We start from the raw sequence: 17,214 nt of genomic DNA on the forward strand, positions 1-17,214 counted from the left end.
CTCTCTCATCGATGTTTCTAACTCTCTATCCCTCTCCCTTCCTCTCTGTAAAAAATCAATAAAATATATTAAAAAAAAAAAATCCTGAAAACAATGTGTCAAAAACTAAATAGAAGAAAGAGTAAGTCAAAAATAGCACCGTCCTAGCTTGGAGGACCACAATGACTTTGCTGAGGAGGTATCCATGGTTGCAGAAAACCAAGTAAAAGGATCCTGGGGAACTTTTATCAGTGTGAAAAAGATTCTGGCCCAACCAGGATCTCCCAATAACTAGAATGATTCCTCATAAGGGTAGGTTGGGTAGCTCTATGTGGAATTTCCAATACAACCCCATACAGAATTATTTGTCTACTAGAGGCCTGGTGCATGAATTTGTGCATGGGTGGGGTCTAGCCGGCTTGCCCCGATAGAGGCCAATTGGGCCAGGCCAGCCAGGGGGAGGGGACAGGGGAGGTTGGCCAGCCGGCCCCGCCCCCTGGTTGAACTCCAGTCGAACTCCCGGTCAGGGGATAATTTGCATATTACCCTTTTATTATATAGGATGATCCAGAGGTGACCAGGAATGTTTAATTCAAGTCCCTTCCTCAGCTTTATGTTGTAGTGATTAAAATATATTTAAAATGTTCACAAATACACAGATAAATCACAGTAAATCCTACAAAGAAGACTCCATGAAAGCAGGAACTTGTCCTGCTTTGTTTGCTATTGAATCCCTGGCATTGCAAAATAGTTCATGGCACACAGTAAGCATTCAATAAAGACTTCTTAAAGAATGAATTAATGCCTAGAAAATATATTTTTGTGGTTGCTGTTGAATGCATCTTTCCCCTTCTTTCCCTCTCTGCCCTATGAAACTGTATTTAAAGGAGAAATACATGATCTGATATCACTAGTAGCAGTCTCAGAATGTAAGAAATATATATATTTTAAATGTGATTATTTTATTTCAATTTAAACTGTTTAAGAGAAACTACTAATCACTAATATTTTAGAAAATACAGATTTTTGTTATTGAGGCACTTTAAAAGTTGCATAGTGAAAGTACATTAACCCTCGAGAAAACCAAGATGAGGGCATAGGTAAACACCGGAAATTGCTGCCTCGCACAACCACTTCAAAAATACAACTAAAAGACAAAACAGACATCATCCAGAACCACAGGAAGGCTGGCTGAGTGGAAATTCTACAACTAGAAGGAAAGAGAAAAGTACACTGAGACTCAGAGGTGTGGAAGTAAAGTGCAGAGGTACGGAGGCGCATGTGGAAAGGGCTGGCAACTGAGGACATGGCTGTCTTTTTCAATCGGGAGGGAGACACAAGCTCCCGACTACTCTGAACGCCAGTTCCGGGCGAGTCTCTGGGGACCCAGACTCATACGGGGAGAAACTGGACTGTCTGGCATCGGGAAGAACTCGAGGGTGGCTTTCTCTCAGAGATGCTTGCAGCGATTACCGCGGAACAGTGAGACCTTGGGCCTCTTCGGGCAGGGCTGAGGATCAGCCATAGCTGTTTGCTCCGCTTGGTTGATTCCCAGAGACCCCGCCCCACCCAAGCTGTGTGCAGAGGCTTTTGCATATGAATGCCCTGGCCCTTTACAATCTAAAAATACCTAACTAACTGCAGCTGGGTCAGAGAAACCCAAAACATCCAAAAGAAGGCCCAAGGCCCCACAGCAGCTTGCATTGCTTCACAGCTGGGCCTCATCTGGGCACCTCCAAACTCCAAACAAAGAAGAGGAATCTGCAGATCTCTCCATAGCTCCTGCTGGGTAGCCTCAGGCAGAGGCTAAATTAGCACCTCCTTAGAGATCCAAGAGCCAGTGTACCCAGTGGTCAGAGTGGGACCATCCAGATTACAATTCCTCAGATCCATAAGGGACACACTCAGGGGGCAGACTCAGTGAGCACCAAAGCCCCACTGAAGCAAGTCTTGCCCCAGAAGGGTGTCTTCAGCACAGAAGTTCTCCCACCATAACTACAGCTGATTCTCACAGCCAATTGGCCTGGAGGTCAATTCCTCCCAGTGACACCTAAAACAACCAAGGCATAACTACAACAAGACTGTGCACAAAGCCCACAAGGGGGTGTACCAAGAGTGTCCATCTCAGGTAATTGGGGAGGCTGAGCTACTGGGCCCTACAGGACACCTAGCACACAAAGCCATTCTACCAACACAGGGAAGCAGCCAAAATGTGGAGACAAACAGGTCACAAATGACAGAAATGGAGGAAAGCAAACTACTGGATATAGAGTTCAAAACCACACTTATAAGGTTTTTCAAGAATTTTCTAGAAACCGCCAATAAATTTAGTGAGACCCTCAAGAAAGCAAGTGAGACCCTCGAGGATATGAAAAAGGACCAACTAGAAATTAAGCATACACTGACTGAAACAAAGAATATTATACAGAGTTCCAACAGCAGACTAGAGGATCGCAAGAATCAAGTCAAAGATTTGAAATACAAAGAAGCAAAAAACACCCAACCAGAAAAACAAAAAGAAAAAAGAATCCAAAAATATGAAGATAGTGTAAGGAGCCTCTGGGACAACTTCAAGCGTACCAACATCCGAATTATGGGGGTGCCAGAAGAAGAGAGAGAGCAAGATATTGAAAACCTATTTGAAGAAATAATGACAGAAAACTTCCCCTACCTGGTGAAAGAAATAGACTTACATGTCCAGGAAGCGCAGAGAACCCCAAACAAAAGGAATCCAAAGAGGACCACACCAAGACACATCATAATTAAAATGCCAAGAGCAAAAGACAAAGAGAGAATCTTAAAAGCAACAAGGGAAAAACAGTCAGTTTACCTACAAGGGAGTACCCATACGACTGTCAGCTGATTTCTCAACAGAAACTATGCAGGCCAGAAGGGAGTGGCAAGAAATATTCAAAGTGATGAATAGCAAGAACCTACAACCACGATTACTTTACCCAGCAAAGCTATCATTCAGAATTGAAGGTCAGATAAAGAGCTTCACAGACAAGAAAAAGCTAAAGGAGTTCATCACCACCAAACCAGCATTATATGAAATGCTGAAAGGTATTCTTTAAGAAGAGGAAGAAGAAGAAAAAGGTAAAGGTACAAATTATGAACAACAAATACACATCTATCAACAAGTGAATCTAAAAATCAAGTGAATAAAATATATGATGAACAGAATAAACTGGTGAATATAATAGAATCAGGGGCATAGAAAGGGAGTCGACTGACTATTCTCGGGGGGCGAGGAAGGGGTGTGGGGGTTGCTGGACAAAAATCGTACACCTATGGCTGAGGACAGTTGGGGGGGGGGTAAGGGCAGAGGGTGGGGTGGGAACCGGGTGGAGGGGAGCTATGGGGGGGAAAAAGAGGAACAACTGTAATAATCTGAACAGTAAAGATTTAATTAAAAAAAAAAGAAAGTACATTAACCCATACAAGGCACAACATTTTAAATACAATCTTAAGAATATCTCTCAAAACCCACTTTCCATGGACCCTATCCATAAGTTATTCTACTAATTTAGAATTCAGATATGATGTTCATATAAGATTCTGAGTAAAAAGTTTAAAATAATTTGTTCCTTTGTGAATATTGAAGAACCTTGTTTTATTTTATGAACTAAGGGTTCAAAAAAATTAAAAATTAAAGATTCTTTAAATGTGCCCTCAAAAGACTGCTTCAGCAAGTCTTACCATTACCATAATATTCTAATATGCAGTGTGGCCAACTATGAATTGAATTAAAATACTTTCTTAAACATATTTCATGTTATCTAATGAAATAATATTTTTCTATATTGGCTTTAATGTGTACTATATCAGAATGGAATAGCATGCTATCTCTTTAAATAATTTATGTTTTACTTGGAAGAACAATTTGAAATGGAAGCCTAATCTAATACCTGTGTGACTTAGGCCAAGGCACTTAACCTCTGTGTGTCTGTTTTCTCATCTGTAACACAAAGATTATAATACATACCAACCCTCACAGGAATATCAAGAGCATAATATAAGAATGTATATAAAAGCATTACTTTGTTTTTAATTTTAAGAAAAATTATAATTTGGATTTTTAAAAATAAAGGTTGACCTTCCTTCATATCTTAGTAAGGAAGAGAAGTCTTTAGCTTTTTTTTTTAATTGATTTGAGAGGGAGGCAGAGAGAAACATAAATTTATTGTTCTACTTATTTATGCATTCATTGATTGATTCTTGTATGTATCCTGACTGGAGATTGAACATGCAACCTTGGTGTACTGGGATGACACCCTACTCAACTGAGCTATCCAGCAAGGGCCACGTCTTTAGCTTTTTATATTATTTTTAAAATGTTTTTTATTGATTTTAGAGAGAGAGAAACATCAATTGGCTGCCTCCTGCATGCCCCTCCCCCACTCCTAACTGGGGAGAGAGCCCATACCTGGGCATGTGTCTTGATCAGAAATCCAACCCCTGACCGGGAATCAAACCAGTGACTTTTTGTTGCACAGGACAATGCTCAACCAACTGAGCCAAACCAAGTTTTTAGTTTTTAATTAAGACATGCTACTATGCCAGTCTTAACTGATGGCAGCTGAAGTTATAATCCAAATTATTTTAATGTAAGCAACACAAAAACATTGACGTGAATGTGAAGTCTGTGAACATTGTGATAATTTACTTCAACTTACTCTTTTTTCCTACGACCATGAAAAAAACTGGCCCATTCAAAGCATGTCTTTTTGCTTCCAACCCAAAATATGGAGGGAATACCAACTATGAGAGCCATCAGGTATTTCATCAGAAAGAGAATCAGGTCTGGACGACTCATTTGAGTGACCTACAAGAAGAGAAAGAAAAATATCTTAAATATATAAAAAGAATTATTTATTAAAGGCCATAATAAAAATCTTTAAAATAAACAACAATAAAGTAATTCTACATTTTGATGTTTTCACTTAAATAGTTTTATAGTTAATTTTCTGGTTATATGGAAAAATATACTCCCAAAAATTTGACAATAAATGTATAAATTTGTAATATATATTTTGAGTCCTATATTTTTATTAGCTCACATTGGCCGTCTTCTAAAGAAAAATAGTATTAATGTCCAAATAAACCCTGAATAGGAATAGAGGTTCAAGTAATACCTATACTGCCAATTTTACTAGTCTTATCATTTGCCATCATGATATAAAAAAATTATAATCTTTAATATGGTCTTCCATCTACCTACTTCATTCTTTACTCTGCTGGCTCTTTTCAAGCTTCCTCTTTAAACTATGAGTTACTTGTAAGTGTATTTTCTAGTTTCTAATCAGATTAGATTTTCAAAAATTTATTTTTATTGCTGGTTTCAAGTTTAATTACTGTGGTAAGAGAATCTGGTCTATAGATTCTGGTTACCTTAATTTTTGGAGATTTCTTTTATGATTTAGCATACAGTTTTCTAAGTATTCCTTGTGTGGTAAAAAATAACACATATTCTCTATTTGCTGGGTACAAAATTTTCTAAATGTATTAGATCAACTTCATCAGTTGTGCTGTTCAAATTTTCCCTATATTCTTGACTAATTTTCTGTTTACCTACCCATTTTAATACAGGTATGCTAAAATCCCTCACATAACTGTGAACTCATCAGTTTTCTTTCTAATCTTGTCAGTTTTTATTTTCAAGCCTATGTGAGGTGATACCTAAATTCAATAATGCTCTAGCTGCTTATGTTGCTTTATGAGTAGTCTTCACTTTACATTGTATTTTATCTGACATTACTACTGTCACATCAGCTTTTCTTCCATGTTCAAATAGCTCTAGCTTTCTGCCTATCTGTTCTAGTTCTGTCCTCTGGAACTAAGAAGAATAGAGCAACCACTCCGGAAGACCAAGTCGAGTCAATGAGATACCCTGCCAGAAGCAAAACTTAAAAACACAGTGTAAGTACTGGGAACAAAGAGACAACAAGACTATCCAAGAGAATCAACTAAAAAAACAAATAGAAACAGTCAAAGGGTTCAGTAACTTAAGTTGGACAAGATTAATATAGAAAAATCAAAATATATCAATAACCAGATAAGAAAAATAATGAAAACCATTTAATTTATAATCTTAACAAAAACTATAAGACACCTAGGAATAAACCTAATAAGAAAATGATAAAACACTGAAGGACACAGAAAAACTGAAGTAAACAGAGAAATATTCCATATTTCTACATGTAAAGACTCAATGTTTTAAAGATGTCAATTTAATTATTCCCCAAAATAATCCTATAATCTGAAAAGATCAATAGGATTTTTCACAAGATATAAAAAGTTAGGTATATAAGTATTTCAAATAAATGAGGAAAAGACAGATTGTTTAATAAGTGATGTAGGAATGGTTGGCAATCTACCTGGAAACAAAATAATTTAAACACCACCCCAAATAGTAAGGAAAAATAAATTATAGAAAGTTAAAAAAAATCATAAATCTATGAAAATCGTAAAGCATTTTTATAATGGAGGGTGTGAAGCCTTTTTAGAAGAATAATATGAAACAAAGAAGTTATAAAAGAAAAAGGCTGATAGTTTTGATTACTAAAAACTTAAAACTTCTGTAGAACAAGAAACTATAAATCAAATTAATAGACTAATGACTAACTAGGAATATTAATTGTATTATCTATCAATAAAGTAAACCTAAAAAGAAATCAAATGAATTAATAAAGATAACATAAATAAATTAGAAGACAAAATCAATTAATAAACCCCAAAGCTGGTTATTTGAAAAACATAATAAATAACCATCCTCTAGCCCAGCGGTTCTCAACCTGTGGGTCGCGACCCCTTTGGGGGTCAAACGACCCTTTCACAGGGGTCGCCTAAGACCATCAGAAAAAACACATATAATTACATATTGTTTTTGTGATTAATCACTATGCTTTAATTATGTTCAATTTATAACAATGAAATTGGGGGTCACCACAACATGAGGAACTGTATTAAAGGGTCACGGCATTAGGAAGGTTGAAAACCACTGCAGCCCAATCAAAACAACATAGGGAAGCTCAGTGGTTGAGTGTCAACCTATGATCCAGGAGGTCAGGGCACATGCACGGGTTGTGGGCTCAATCCCCAGCAGGGGGCATCCAAGAGGCAGCCCATCAATGATTATCTCTTGTCATTGATATTTCTATCTCTCCCTTTCTCTCTAAAATCAATAAAAATATATTTAAAAAACAACAACAAAGGAAAGAAAAGAATTCATGTGCATATACACACGCAGAAATGGTAAGTAAACAGCTACAAAAGACAAAACTAAAATAATATTAAGAGATTACTTTGCTCAATTGCATGCGAATAAACTTAGAAATGAATGAAAACAAATAATAAGATAATATAAACAAAACTAACCATAGCCCTGGCCAATTTGGCTCAGGGTTAGAGCGCTAGCCCATGTAATGAAGGGTTTTGGGTTCGATTCCTGGTCAAGGGCACATACCTCAGTTGCAGGCTCGATCTCCAGCCCCAGTTGGGGTGCAGATAGGAGGCAACCAATTGATGTCTGTCACATTGTTTCTCTCTCTCCTCTCTCTCTCTCTCTCTCTCTCTCTCTCTCTCTCTCTCTCCCCCTCCTTCCTTCCCTCCACTCTCTCTAAAAAAAATCAATAGAAAATATATCCTGAGGTGAGAGTAAAAAACAAAAACAAAAAACTGACCCCTGAAGCAAGAATAAAATTGTGCCTAACTCAATAGATTTGATAAAACAATAAATCTATAGATGTTTATGCAAACAGAAAATTCAAAGAAAATGTCATAGCCTTGGCCAGGTAGCTCAGTTGGTTATAGTGTTGCCCCAATACACCAGGGTTGCGGGTTCAATCCAGGAGTCAAGGCATCAAGCAATGAATGCATAAATAAGTGTAAAATGAATCAGTGTTTCTCTTTCTTTCTCTCTCTCCCCCTTCTTCTCTCTCAAATCAATAAATAAATTTAAAAAGAATATGTCATAACCAAATATAGAAAAGCAAGGATGGTTCAATATTAGGAAACTGATTCATACATTCGCTACATTATTGGATCAAAGAGAAAACATATACAATCATTTCTATGTATGCCAAAAAGGAATTTGATAAAATTATCCATAATTGTTTTTTAAATTATAATAAATATCCATTTATTAAACATTGTAATAAAATAAAAATAGAAGATATGCCCTTACAGTGACAAAATAAATCTATGTTATTCCAAAAGCCAGTACCATGTTTAATGGCAACACCAGAAGTTACTAGTCTCATTAAAGTCAGGAATACAAGAGGATCTACTCTTACTACTCTTTTTTTTTTTTTTTATATTTTATTGATTTTTTTACAGAGAGGAAAGGAGAGAGATAGAGAGTTAGAAACATCGATGAGACAGAAACATCGACCAGCTGCCTCCTGCACATCTCCCACTGGGGATGTGCCCGCAACCCAGGTACATGCCCTTGACCGGAATCGAACCTGGGACCTTTCAGTCCGCAGGCCGACACTCTATCCACTGAGCCAAACCGGTTTCGGCTACTCTTACTACTCTTAATTAACCTTGTATCAATAGTTCTGACTGCAATTAGACAAAAAAAAGGTATAAAAACTATAAAGGATGAGAAAATGATTATTTACAAATAATGTAATTTTTAAAAATGTATTTTTGTTAATTTCAGAGAGGAAAGGAGAGGGAGGGAGCGATAGAAACATAAATGATGCGAGAGAATCATTGATTGGCTGCCTCCTGCATGCCTCACACTGGGGGTCAAGTCCACAACCTGGGCATGTGCCCTGACTGGGAATCAAACTGTGACCTCCTGGTTCATAGGTCGAGGTCGACGCTCAACCACTGAGCCACGTCGGCTGGGCACAGATAACCTAATTTTAAGTGAATAAAGTAAAAACTATTATAAATCAGAAGCAATATGACTAGGTGCAAAATAAAATACTGAAATCACTTTCAGATATACAAATTAACAGTTACTAGGTAAAAGAAAGAAAATTCTTTATTTGCCATTGTTATGGAATGAACTGTGTCCCCCTAAAATTCATATGTTGAAGCCATAACTCCCAGTACCTCAGAATGTGATTTGTTTGGAGACAGAGTCTTTAAAGTGGTAATTAGGCCCAGCTGGTGTTGCTCAGTGGTTGAGCATCGACCTATGAAACCAAGAGGTCATGATTTGATTCCTGGCAGGGCCCATGCCCAGGTTGCAGGCTCAATCTCCAGTGAGGGGTGTGCAGGAAGCAGCCGATCAATGATTCTCTCTCATCATTGATGTTTCTATCTCTCTCTCCCCACTCCTTTATTCTCTGAAATCAATAAAAAATAAATTAAAAGGTAATTAGGATTAAATGAAATTTTATAGGTGGGCCTTAAACCAATCGGACTGATGTCCTTACAAGAAGGGGAAATTTGGACACATAGACACAGGGATGAACGCACACAGAAAAAAAAAACACATGTGAAGAAAGCGTAAAAGGGTCAGCAGCCATACACAAGCCAAGAAGAGAGGCCTCAGAGAAATCAACTGTGCTAGCACCTTGATCTTGTGCTGGCACCTTGAACTTGGAGTTCCAACCTCCATAACTGTGTTTAAGCAACCCAGTTTGTGTATCTTGTTTTGGCAGCCCTAGCAAACTAATACTTCCATGTTAACAACAAAAGGGACAAAACATCAAGGAATAAATTTAATAAGAATAATGAGTGATGTATTAGAAGAAGCTTTAAAATGCTTATAAAACATGTTTGTGGATAACTAGAATCAACATTAAAAAATGCAAATTCTCCTTGATTTAGTCATTAAATTTAACACAATTCCAATAAAAATGCCAACAGAGTCAACTGGGAATTAAACAAGATAATTCTAAAGTTCATATAGAAAAACAAACATTTCTACAGAAAAATGCTGAAAGAGGAGAGAAATATATCAATAAGCTATAATAAAACTGTGTAATTCTGGGCCATAGAAGTTTTAGTATTTTATGTGACATTTCAAACTATTAAAAAAAAGATGAATTAATTATTCAATAAATAAATTCTAGATAGGCATCTAGAAAAAAAATTTTCCCCTTTCCAAGGTAAAAAAATTTTTTTGAGGCACTTCATACTGCACATTTTCAGAGTCACATAAGAAAGCAAAAATGTTATCCTCCCCTCATCTATACTAATAAAAGGGTAATATGCTAATTAGACCAGACAGACCAGACATCTTCAGGACGTCCTTCCTGACAAAGCTGGGTCCCGGTGCCTTGCGGCCGGACCCAAGGTGAAAGCCGCCCGGGTCCCGGGGTGCTGCGGCTGGCCAGAGGTAGGGAAGCCTGGGTCCTGGGTGTGGGGGCCGAGGCAGAGGCAGTTAGGGGCAATCAGGCAGGCAGGCAGGCAGGCGAGCAGTTAGGGGCATCAGGTAGGCAGGCAGAGTGGTTAGGGGTGATCAGGCAGGCAGGCAGAGGTGGTTAGGGGCGATCAGGCAGGCAGACAAGCGAGCGGTTAGGAGCCAGCGGTCCTGGATTGCCAGAGGAATGTCCGACTGCCAGTTTAGGCCTGATCCTACAGGGGTCCTGGATTGCGAGAGAGTGCAGGCCGGGCTGAGGGACACCCTCCCCACCCCCATGCATGAATTTCATGCACCGGGCCTCTAGTTCTAGAAATAAGAGCATAAAATTTCTTTTTAAATCATGATACTTAGAAGTTTAGCATCTAAAATTAACAAAAAAGGGGGGGGGGCATTTACTATATATTTCAGACTTCTTTGGTCAGCTTTCTCCCCAGTGGCATTAATATTTCTTCTTCCAATTCATATTACCAAAACAGTAAAAACCTGGGAAAAAATATAAACCTACTGATCACATACCATATTTCATACTAAGATGAATTCCTATCAGATAAAAAATTCAAATGTAAAAAAAAAATAAACAAAAAGAAACCATGAAGTTCAAGATGAAAGCTTTACTCTCAGGGTAGAGAATAATTGTCTAGCTATGACACAAAATCTAAAAGCCATAAAAGTAGAGATAAATAAACCTATCATAAAAGTGAAGACACAAAAATAAAATACCAACATTTTATATGGCCATAATTTCCATAACATAACAACCAAAAGACAATAAAAAAGCAGATAAAGTTGTTGCAAACATTATGAGAGATAAAGGGCTAATTTTAATAAAGAAATACAAATGAGAAAAAATCCACCACCTAAAGAAAAGTAGGTAAAATATATGGATAGTTTATAGAAATTTAAATACAAACATGAGCTCAACTTCACTCAGTTTTTTAAAAATTATAATTACATAATAATTTTATTTTTTAGCCTATCAGATAGGTAAGATCCAAAAGTCTGATAGCACACTGTATTAGCAAATGTGTGGAGAAATACACTCTTGCATATTGCAGATGAAAATACAAGTTCATGCAACCTCTATAAAAGACAATTTGGCAATATTTATCCAAAGTTTGCCATTTGTGAAATTATTTTATGTCAACTATATCTTAATAAAAGTCATACCCTTTGATCAAGCAATTATTTTAAGGATTTATGCTATAGATATATATTCATATATATATATTTATATAGGTGAAATGATGTATGTACACAGATTGTAATAATAGTAAAATATCAGAAACAATGTGGTTTATCTAATCAGTGTCATAAAAAATGAGGAAGCCTTTTCTCTTTAGATACTGATTTTCAAGATACATTATTAAATGACAAAAAAGGGGGAGAAGTGTGTATAGTAACTACCATTTGAGTAAAAAAGAGGGGGAAAAGGAATATACTTGCTTGTATATGCATAAACATTGTTCTGGTTATCTACTGCTGTGTAAGAAACCACACCAAAACTTAATGGCTTAAAACAAGAATTTATTTTTACCTCTGATAGTTCTGTGTATTGACTGGACTCAGCTGCATTACACTCACTTGTGTTCTCAGTGTAGCTTCAGTCAGAAGACAGCTGGGCCTAGAATCATCTGAAAGTAACACTGAGCTGGACAGACATATAAGATGGCTTTATCACTCAAATGTCTGACATCTCAGCTAGGATTGCTGGAAAAGGTAGGAGCTGGCTGGGAATTTCTCTCTCCTTCCCACCCTCCTTTCATGCAGCCTGTCCATATAGCTTGGGATTGCACACATCTTGTGGTTTCAGAGCAGTCTGAATTCTTACTAGAAGCTGGCTTCTCCCAGAGCAAGCATTCTAAGAAAATTTGGCAAAAGCTGCAAAACTTCTTAAGACTTAGCCTTAGAAGAACCACTTCTGCTCATTGTACTAATCAAAAGTCATTGAATCATCCCTAGCTGGTTTGGCTCAGTGGATAGAGCATCCGCCTGCGGACTGAAGGGTCCTGGTTTAGATTCCAGTCAGGGGCACATGCCTGGGTTGTGGGCTCTATCCCCAGTAGGGGGCATGCAGAAGGCAGCCAATTAGTGATGCTCTCTCATCATTGATGTTTCTATCCCTCTCTCCCCTCTCCCTTCCTCTCTGAAATGAATAAAAATATATATATTTTTAAAAAGTCACTGAGCCAGACCAATTCAAGGAAAGGGACTACATAAGGCCAAGAAATGTGATTCATTGGCTAGAGGCAGGAGGGTGTATGTTTCCAAAGAGTAGCTACCAAAATGTTACAAAAATATACAGAAAAATGTAAATGGTAGTTATATTGATGGGGAGGTATGTTTTTCTTCTGAGCATGCTTTACAGTAACTTTTTTTCTGACATTTAGGAATATTTTAAAGTGGAGAAAATTATATGTATACTAGACGCCTCATGTACTCGGGGGGGGGGGGTCCCTCAGCCCAGCCTGTGCCCTCTCACAGTCCGCAAGCCCTCAGGGGATGTCCGACTGATGGCTTAGGGCAGTGATGGCGAACCTTTTGAGCTCAGCATGTCAGCATTTTGAAAAACCCTAACTTAACTCTGGTGCTGTGTCACATATAGAAATTTTTTGATATCTGCAACCATAGTAAAACAAAGATTTATATTTTTGATATTTATTTTATATATTTAAATGCCATTTAACAAAGAAAAATCAACCCAAAAAAATGAGTTCGCGTGTCACCTATGACACGCGTGTCATAGGTTCGTCATCACTGGCTTAGGGGGAGCAGGCCTAAATCTCAGCGCTGCTGCGGAGGCGAGAGAGGCTCCAGCAACCAACGCTGCACTCGCCAGCCGTAAGCCGGCTTCTGGCTGAGCAGTGCTCCCCCTGTGGTTGTGCTGCCTTTCAGTTGATTTGCATATTACCCTTTCCTTATATAGGACAATCAACATTTACAAAACATATTTAACCAGGAAAACTTTTACTGTATTAATGGAATGACAACAGTTTGTGTGATACAATGTAAATGGATTATAGTAGGTACCAATAAATGTTCTACAAATAAATTACTCCAATAAGTTATCAAAAATTATACTGAGTGGGTGTGTGGCTCAATGATTGAGTGTGGACCCAGGAACCAAGAGGTCACGGTTCAATTACAGGTCAGGGCACATGCCCGGGTTGCCAGTTTGATCCCCAGCAGGGGGCATGCAGGAGGGAGTTGATCAATGATTCACATCATTGATGTTTCTGCCTCTCCCTCTCCCTTCCTCTCTGAAATCAATACAAAGATATATTTTTTAAAATATATTTTATTAATTTTTTTTACAGAGAGGAAGGGAGAGGGACAGAGAGTTAGAAACATTGATCAGCTGCCTCCTGCACACTCCCCACTGGGTATATGCCTGCAACCAAGGTACATGCCCTTGGCCGGAATCAAACCTTGGACCCTTGAGTCCGCAGGCCGACACTCCATCCACTGAGCAAAAACTGGTCAGGGCACAAAGATATTTTTTAAAAACTAAAACAATTATATTGCTATTTAATATATAGTGTACAGTGAATATTTTAAGTATCTAAAGCAAGCTAAATAAATAAATGATCAACTAGAAAGAACATTATGATAAATTATAAATGAATCAATGCCCAGGACTTATATTCTGCATTTACACACACACACACACACACACACACACACACACACACACACCATCTTGTGACTACCTTACATTCTCTGTTATGGCACATTAGTTCTTAAGGCAGATTTTCACATAAAGTTAAGAAAGAACAAATAGCCCTGGCCGGTGTGGCTCAGTTGGTTAGCACGTCATCCTGTAAGCCAAAAGATCATGGGTTCGATCTCAACTGGGGGGTAGGGGGCAAGGGTGGAGGCAACCGATAGATGTTTCTCTCTCCCCCTCCATGTGCATCCTCCTGCCTCTAGCAGACAGAAACGGATGTTTCTTTCCCTCTCCCTCTCTCTAAAGCAGCGGTCCTCAACCTGTGGGTCGCGACCCCTTTGGGGGTCAAATGACCCTTTCACAGGGTCGCCTAAGACCATCGGAAAACACACATATAATTACATATTGTTTTTGTGATTAATCACTATGCTTTAATTATGTTCAATTTGTAACAATGAAATTGGGGGTCACCACATGAGGAACTGTATTAAAGAGTCACAGCATTAGGAGGGTTGAGAACCACTGCTCTAAAGTCAATAAAAAACATAAAAACTAAAAATACAAAAAAATATATGCAGCATATCTAATGGGTTGAAACATATAAGGTACTTAGAACTGTGCCTGACACCTAACAAATACTCAAACATGTGGTACATGGAGCTACTGTCCCAAAAGATACTATTAAAAGATAATCCATAATAAGATATTGTGGTAAAATAAAATTTTAATATAATCCTTCCTTGGAGATTCACATGCACATTCATAAATGAAAGGCTCTGAGAAGTCCTGAAATAAGGAACTGTTTATCTTTGTTTATTCCACTGTTTCCTATGCTGCTATATACTTAAATTTCCCCATCTGAAAATTAAGGGGTTAGAACAGTGGTTCCCAAGGTGGGGCACACGCCCCATAGGGGGGCAATTTGATTTTTAATGGGGGCGATTCAAGAATGAGTTATTAACACAGTGAATTTTTTGCATTTCTTAAGGTTCTAGGGGCCTCATATACAGTATATATAGTGACATATTTATGCATTTCAGTTCTCTATTGTATGTTTTTAAACTTTATAATTTCTTAGTGATTTCTTCCTCAGTACTTCAACTGTCCTTTTGTTCTTTTATATTTCTCTTTCATGGATACCATGTTCTTTGGAAGCTTGTTTAGACCAAGTTAATGGCCTTCTACGCTTCCTACATGTGAATAGGAGTTCACTTTTTGAATAATAAGAATTATATGTCATGGGGGGGGCATCAGGATTTTAGAGATGCTTAGGTGGGGCATGGCCAAAAAAAGGTTGTGAACCACTGGGTTAAATATTTAAATTCCAAGGTATATCCTAATAGCCTATGATCTAATAATCTTGAAACATTTTCTAGGGGAATTAGAGATGAGTTTTTATTATATCAAATTGTGTTCTAAAAGTTATTTTCTTTTCCATGATTTAAAAATCTATCTTCCCAGTTAAAGTACACATGTTAACCATGATTGTACACGTTATTTTTGGCTCACACACACAAACAACAACAACACACAAAAACAAAACAAAACACAGTAAGTTCCTATAAAAGTGGATGGAGATAAGGGGAAGAATCTGATCATTGAGAAGCATGCTTCAAATCATGTCTGCTTATACTCAATAGTGTTAACACAATGACTGAAGAAACTTATTTGTAAATGTAAAGACATAGCTTACATAAACTTAGATAATGTAGCTTAATGAAGATGAAGAGGCCAAGAACCTAAAAATTAAAACTAGTAAAACTGTAATCAAAGAAGTATAGTGGGTGATTTAATTAGAGTTGAGCAAAGGATTAGAGGAATTGTGTGATGTGAAAAGAGCATTGGCCTAAAAATAAACAATGTGACCTTAGTCAAATTTCATATAAAACAGGGGGCGGTCAACTGACTAACCATCCACAGTCTAAAATACTCTTCTTCAGAGATATTACACAATCTAACCCCCTTATTTACATATGTGGAATCAGTCTGGGGAAAACAAATCAGTTTGCTCAAGGTCACATAGCTAATTAATTCAGTCACTTAAATAGTGCCTATATGTCCTGGTACAAGAGTTATACCAGTAAATAAGTTAAAAAAAATTCCCTGCTTTTTTGTGCTTACATTCTAGGGAGGGGTAGGGAAAGGAATTAGTATGGAATGCTGTCAATAAACAAAGAAATAAAGAAATCTAGTAATTTCAGGTAGTAATAAACTCAGAACTAAAGCAGGTTAGGGCATAGCATTTGGTATGTGGTATTGTGTATGGGGCAGGTATTTCAAGTCAAAGTGGTCAGAAAAGGCCTCTCCAAAGATGTGACATTTAAGCAGAAATCTGGAGTATATTCTGTAGTAAGAGTACTTCAAATGGAGGAGCAGCAACAACCATTGTTATCTCTGAAGAATAACAACAAGGAGACAAGGATGGCTAGAGCTGAGCATAAAAGGAGGAGAATTGTAGAAAATAAGTCAAAGAAGTAGACAGGGGCCAAATTTTACAGGAGTGGACAAAAGTAGGTTTATAGTTATTCATATGGAAAAAGACATGCAGTTATGATTATTACAGCTTTATTTACTCAAAGGAATGTCATAATGCAACTGTAAACCTACTTTTGCTCATCCCTATATATGACCCTGCAGGCAATAGTAAAAATTATGTTTTTTATTCTAAAGGTAGTAGGGAGCCGGTAGAGGGTTTTGTTTGAAGAAGCAACATAATCTCTCTTTTCTTTTTAAAGATCACCCTGGCTACTGTGTTAAAAATAAATTGTAAAGGAACACAAATAGAAAAGCAAGCAGATGAACTAGAAGGCCACAGTGAAAATATCAGCTTGGACTAAGGTAGAAATGGAGATGGTGAGAAGTTAATGAATTATGTGTGATGAGATATGTGAGTAAGAAGACTCATAGATGGCTCCAAATTTGAATCTGAGCCAACTTGTGAATGACAGTGTTTACAGAATGGGGAAGAACTGGAGACAGGATGTAGGAAGAAGGTTTAAGAAAAATGAAGTTCTATTTTAGATATGTTAAGTTGGAAATGCCTTGTAGACTTCCAAATTAAAGTACCATGTAAATAAATAATGTCTGGAACTCAGAAACAAAGTTGTGCTATTTAGTCTAAAACATGGGAATAAAAGATTATCCAGAAAAAGGGGAAAGGGGGAGAAAGAGAGCCTAGGTGAGAAACCATATGTTGTTGCTTCTACAGTGTTTTAAAGTGCATTTTCTTTCATAAATTAGAAAT

The 17,214-nt window shown here is 37.4% G+C and overlaps 1 protein-coding gene across 3 annotated transcripts in view; it reads right to left on the minus strand.

Moving 5' to 3' along the window:
• FZD3 (frizzled class receptor 3) overlaps positions 1–17,214 on the minus strand; it is an 86,477-nt gene that overhangs the window by 14,737 nt on the left and 54,526 nt on the right. For all 3 annotated transcript variants that reach the window (XM_006081931.2, XM_014456992.2, XM_023755938.1), the window contains one exon: positions 4,656–4,804. In XM_006081931.2, the coding sequence (XP_006081993.1) occupies positions 4,656–4,804 (149 nt within the window). The remainder of the gene's footprint in view (positions 1–4,655; positions 4,805–17,214) is intronic.

This window comes from Myotis lucifugus, unplaced genomic scaffold (assembly GCF_000147115.1).
Source record: "Myotis lucifugus unplaced genomic scaffold, Myoluc2.0 scaffold_1, whole genome shotgun sequence".
Lineage (NCBI taxonomy): Eukaryota > Metazoa > Chordata > Mammalia > Chiroptera > Vespertilionidae > Myotis > Myotis lucifugus.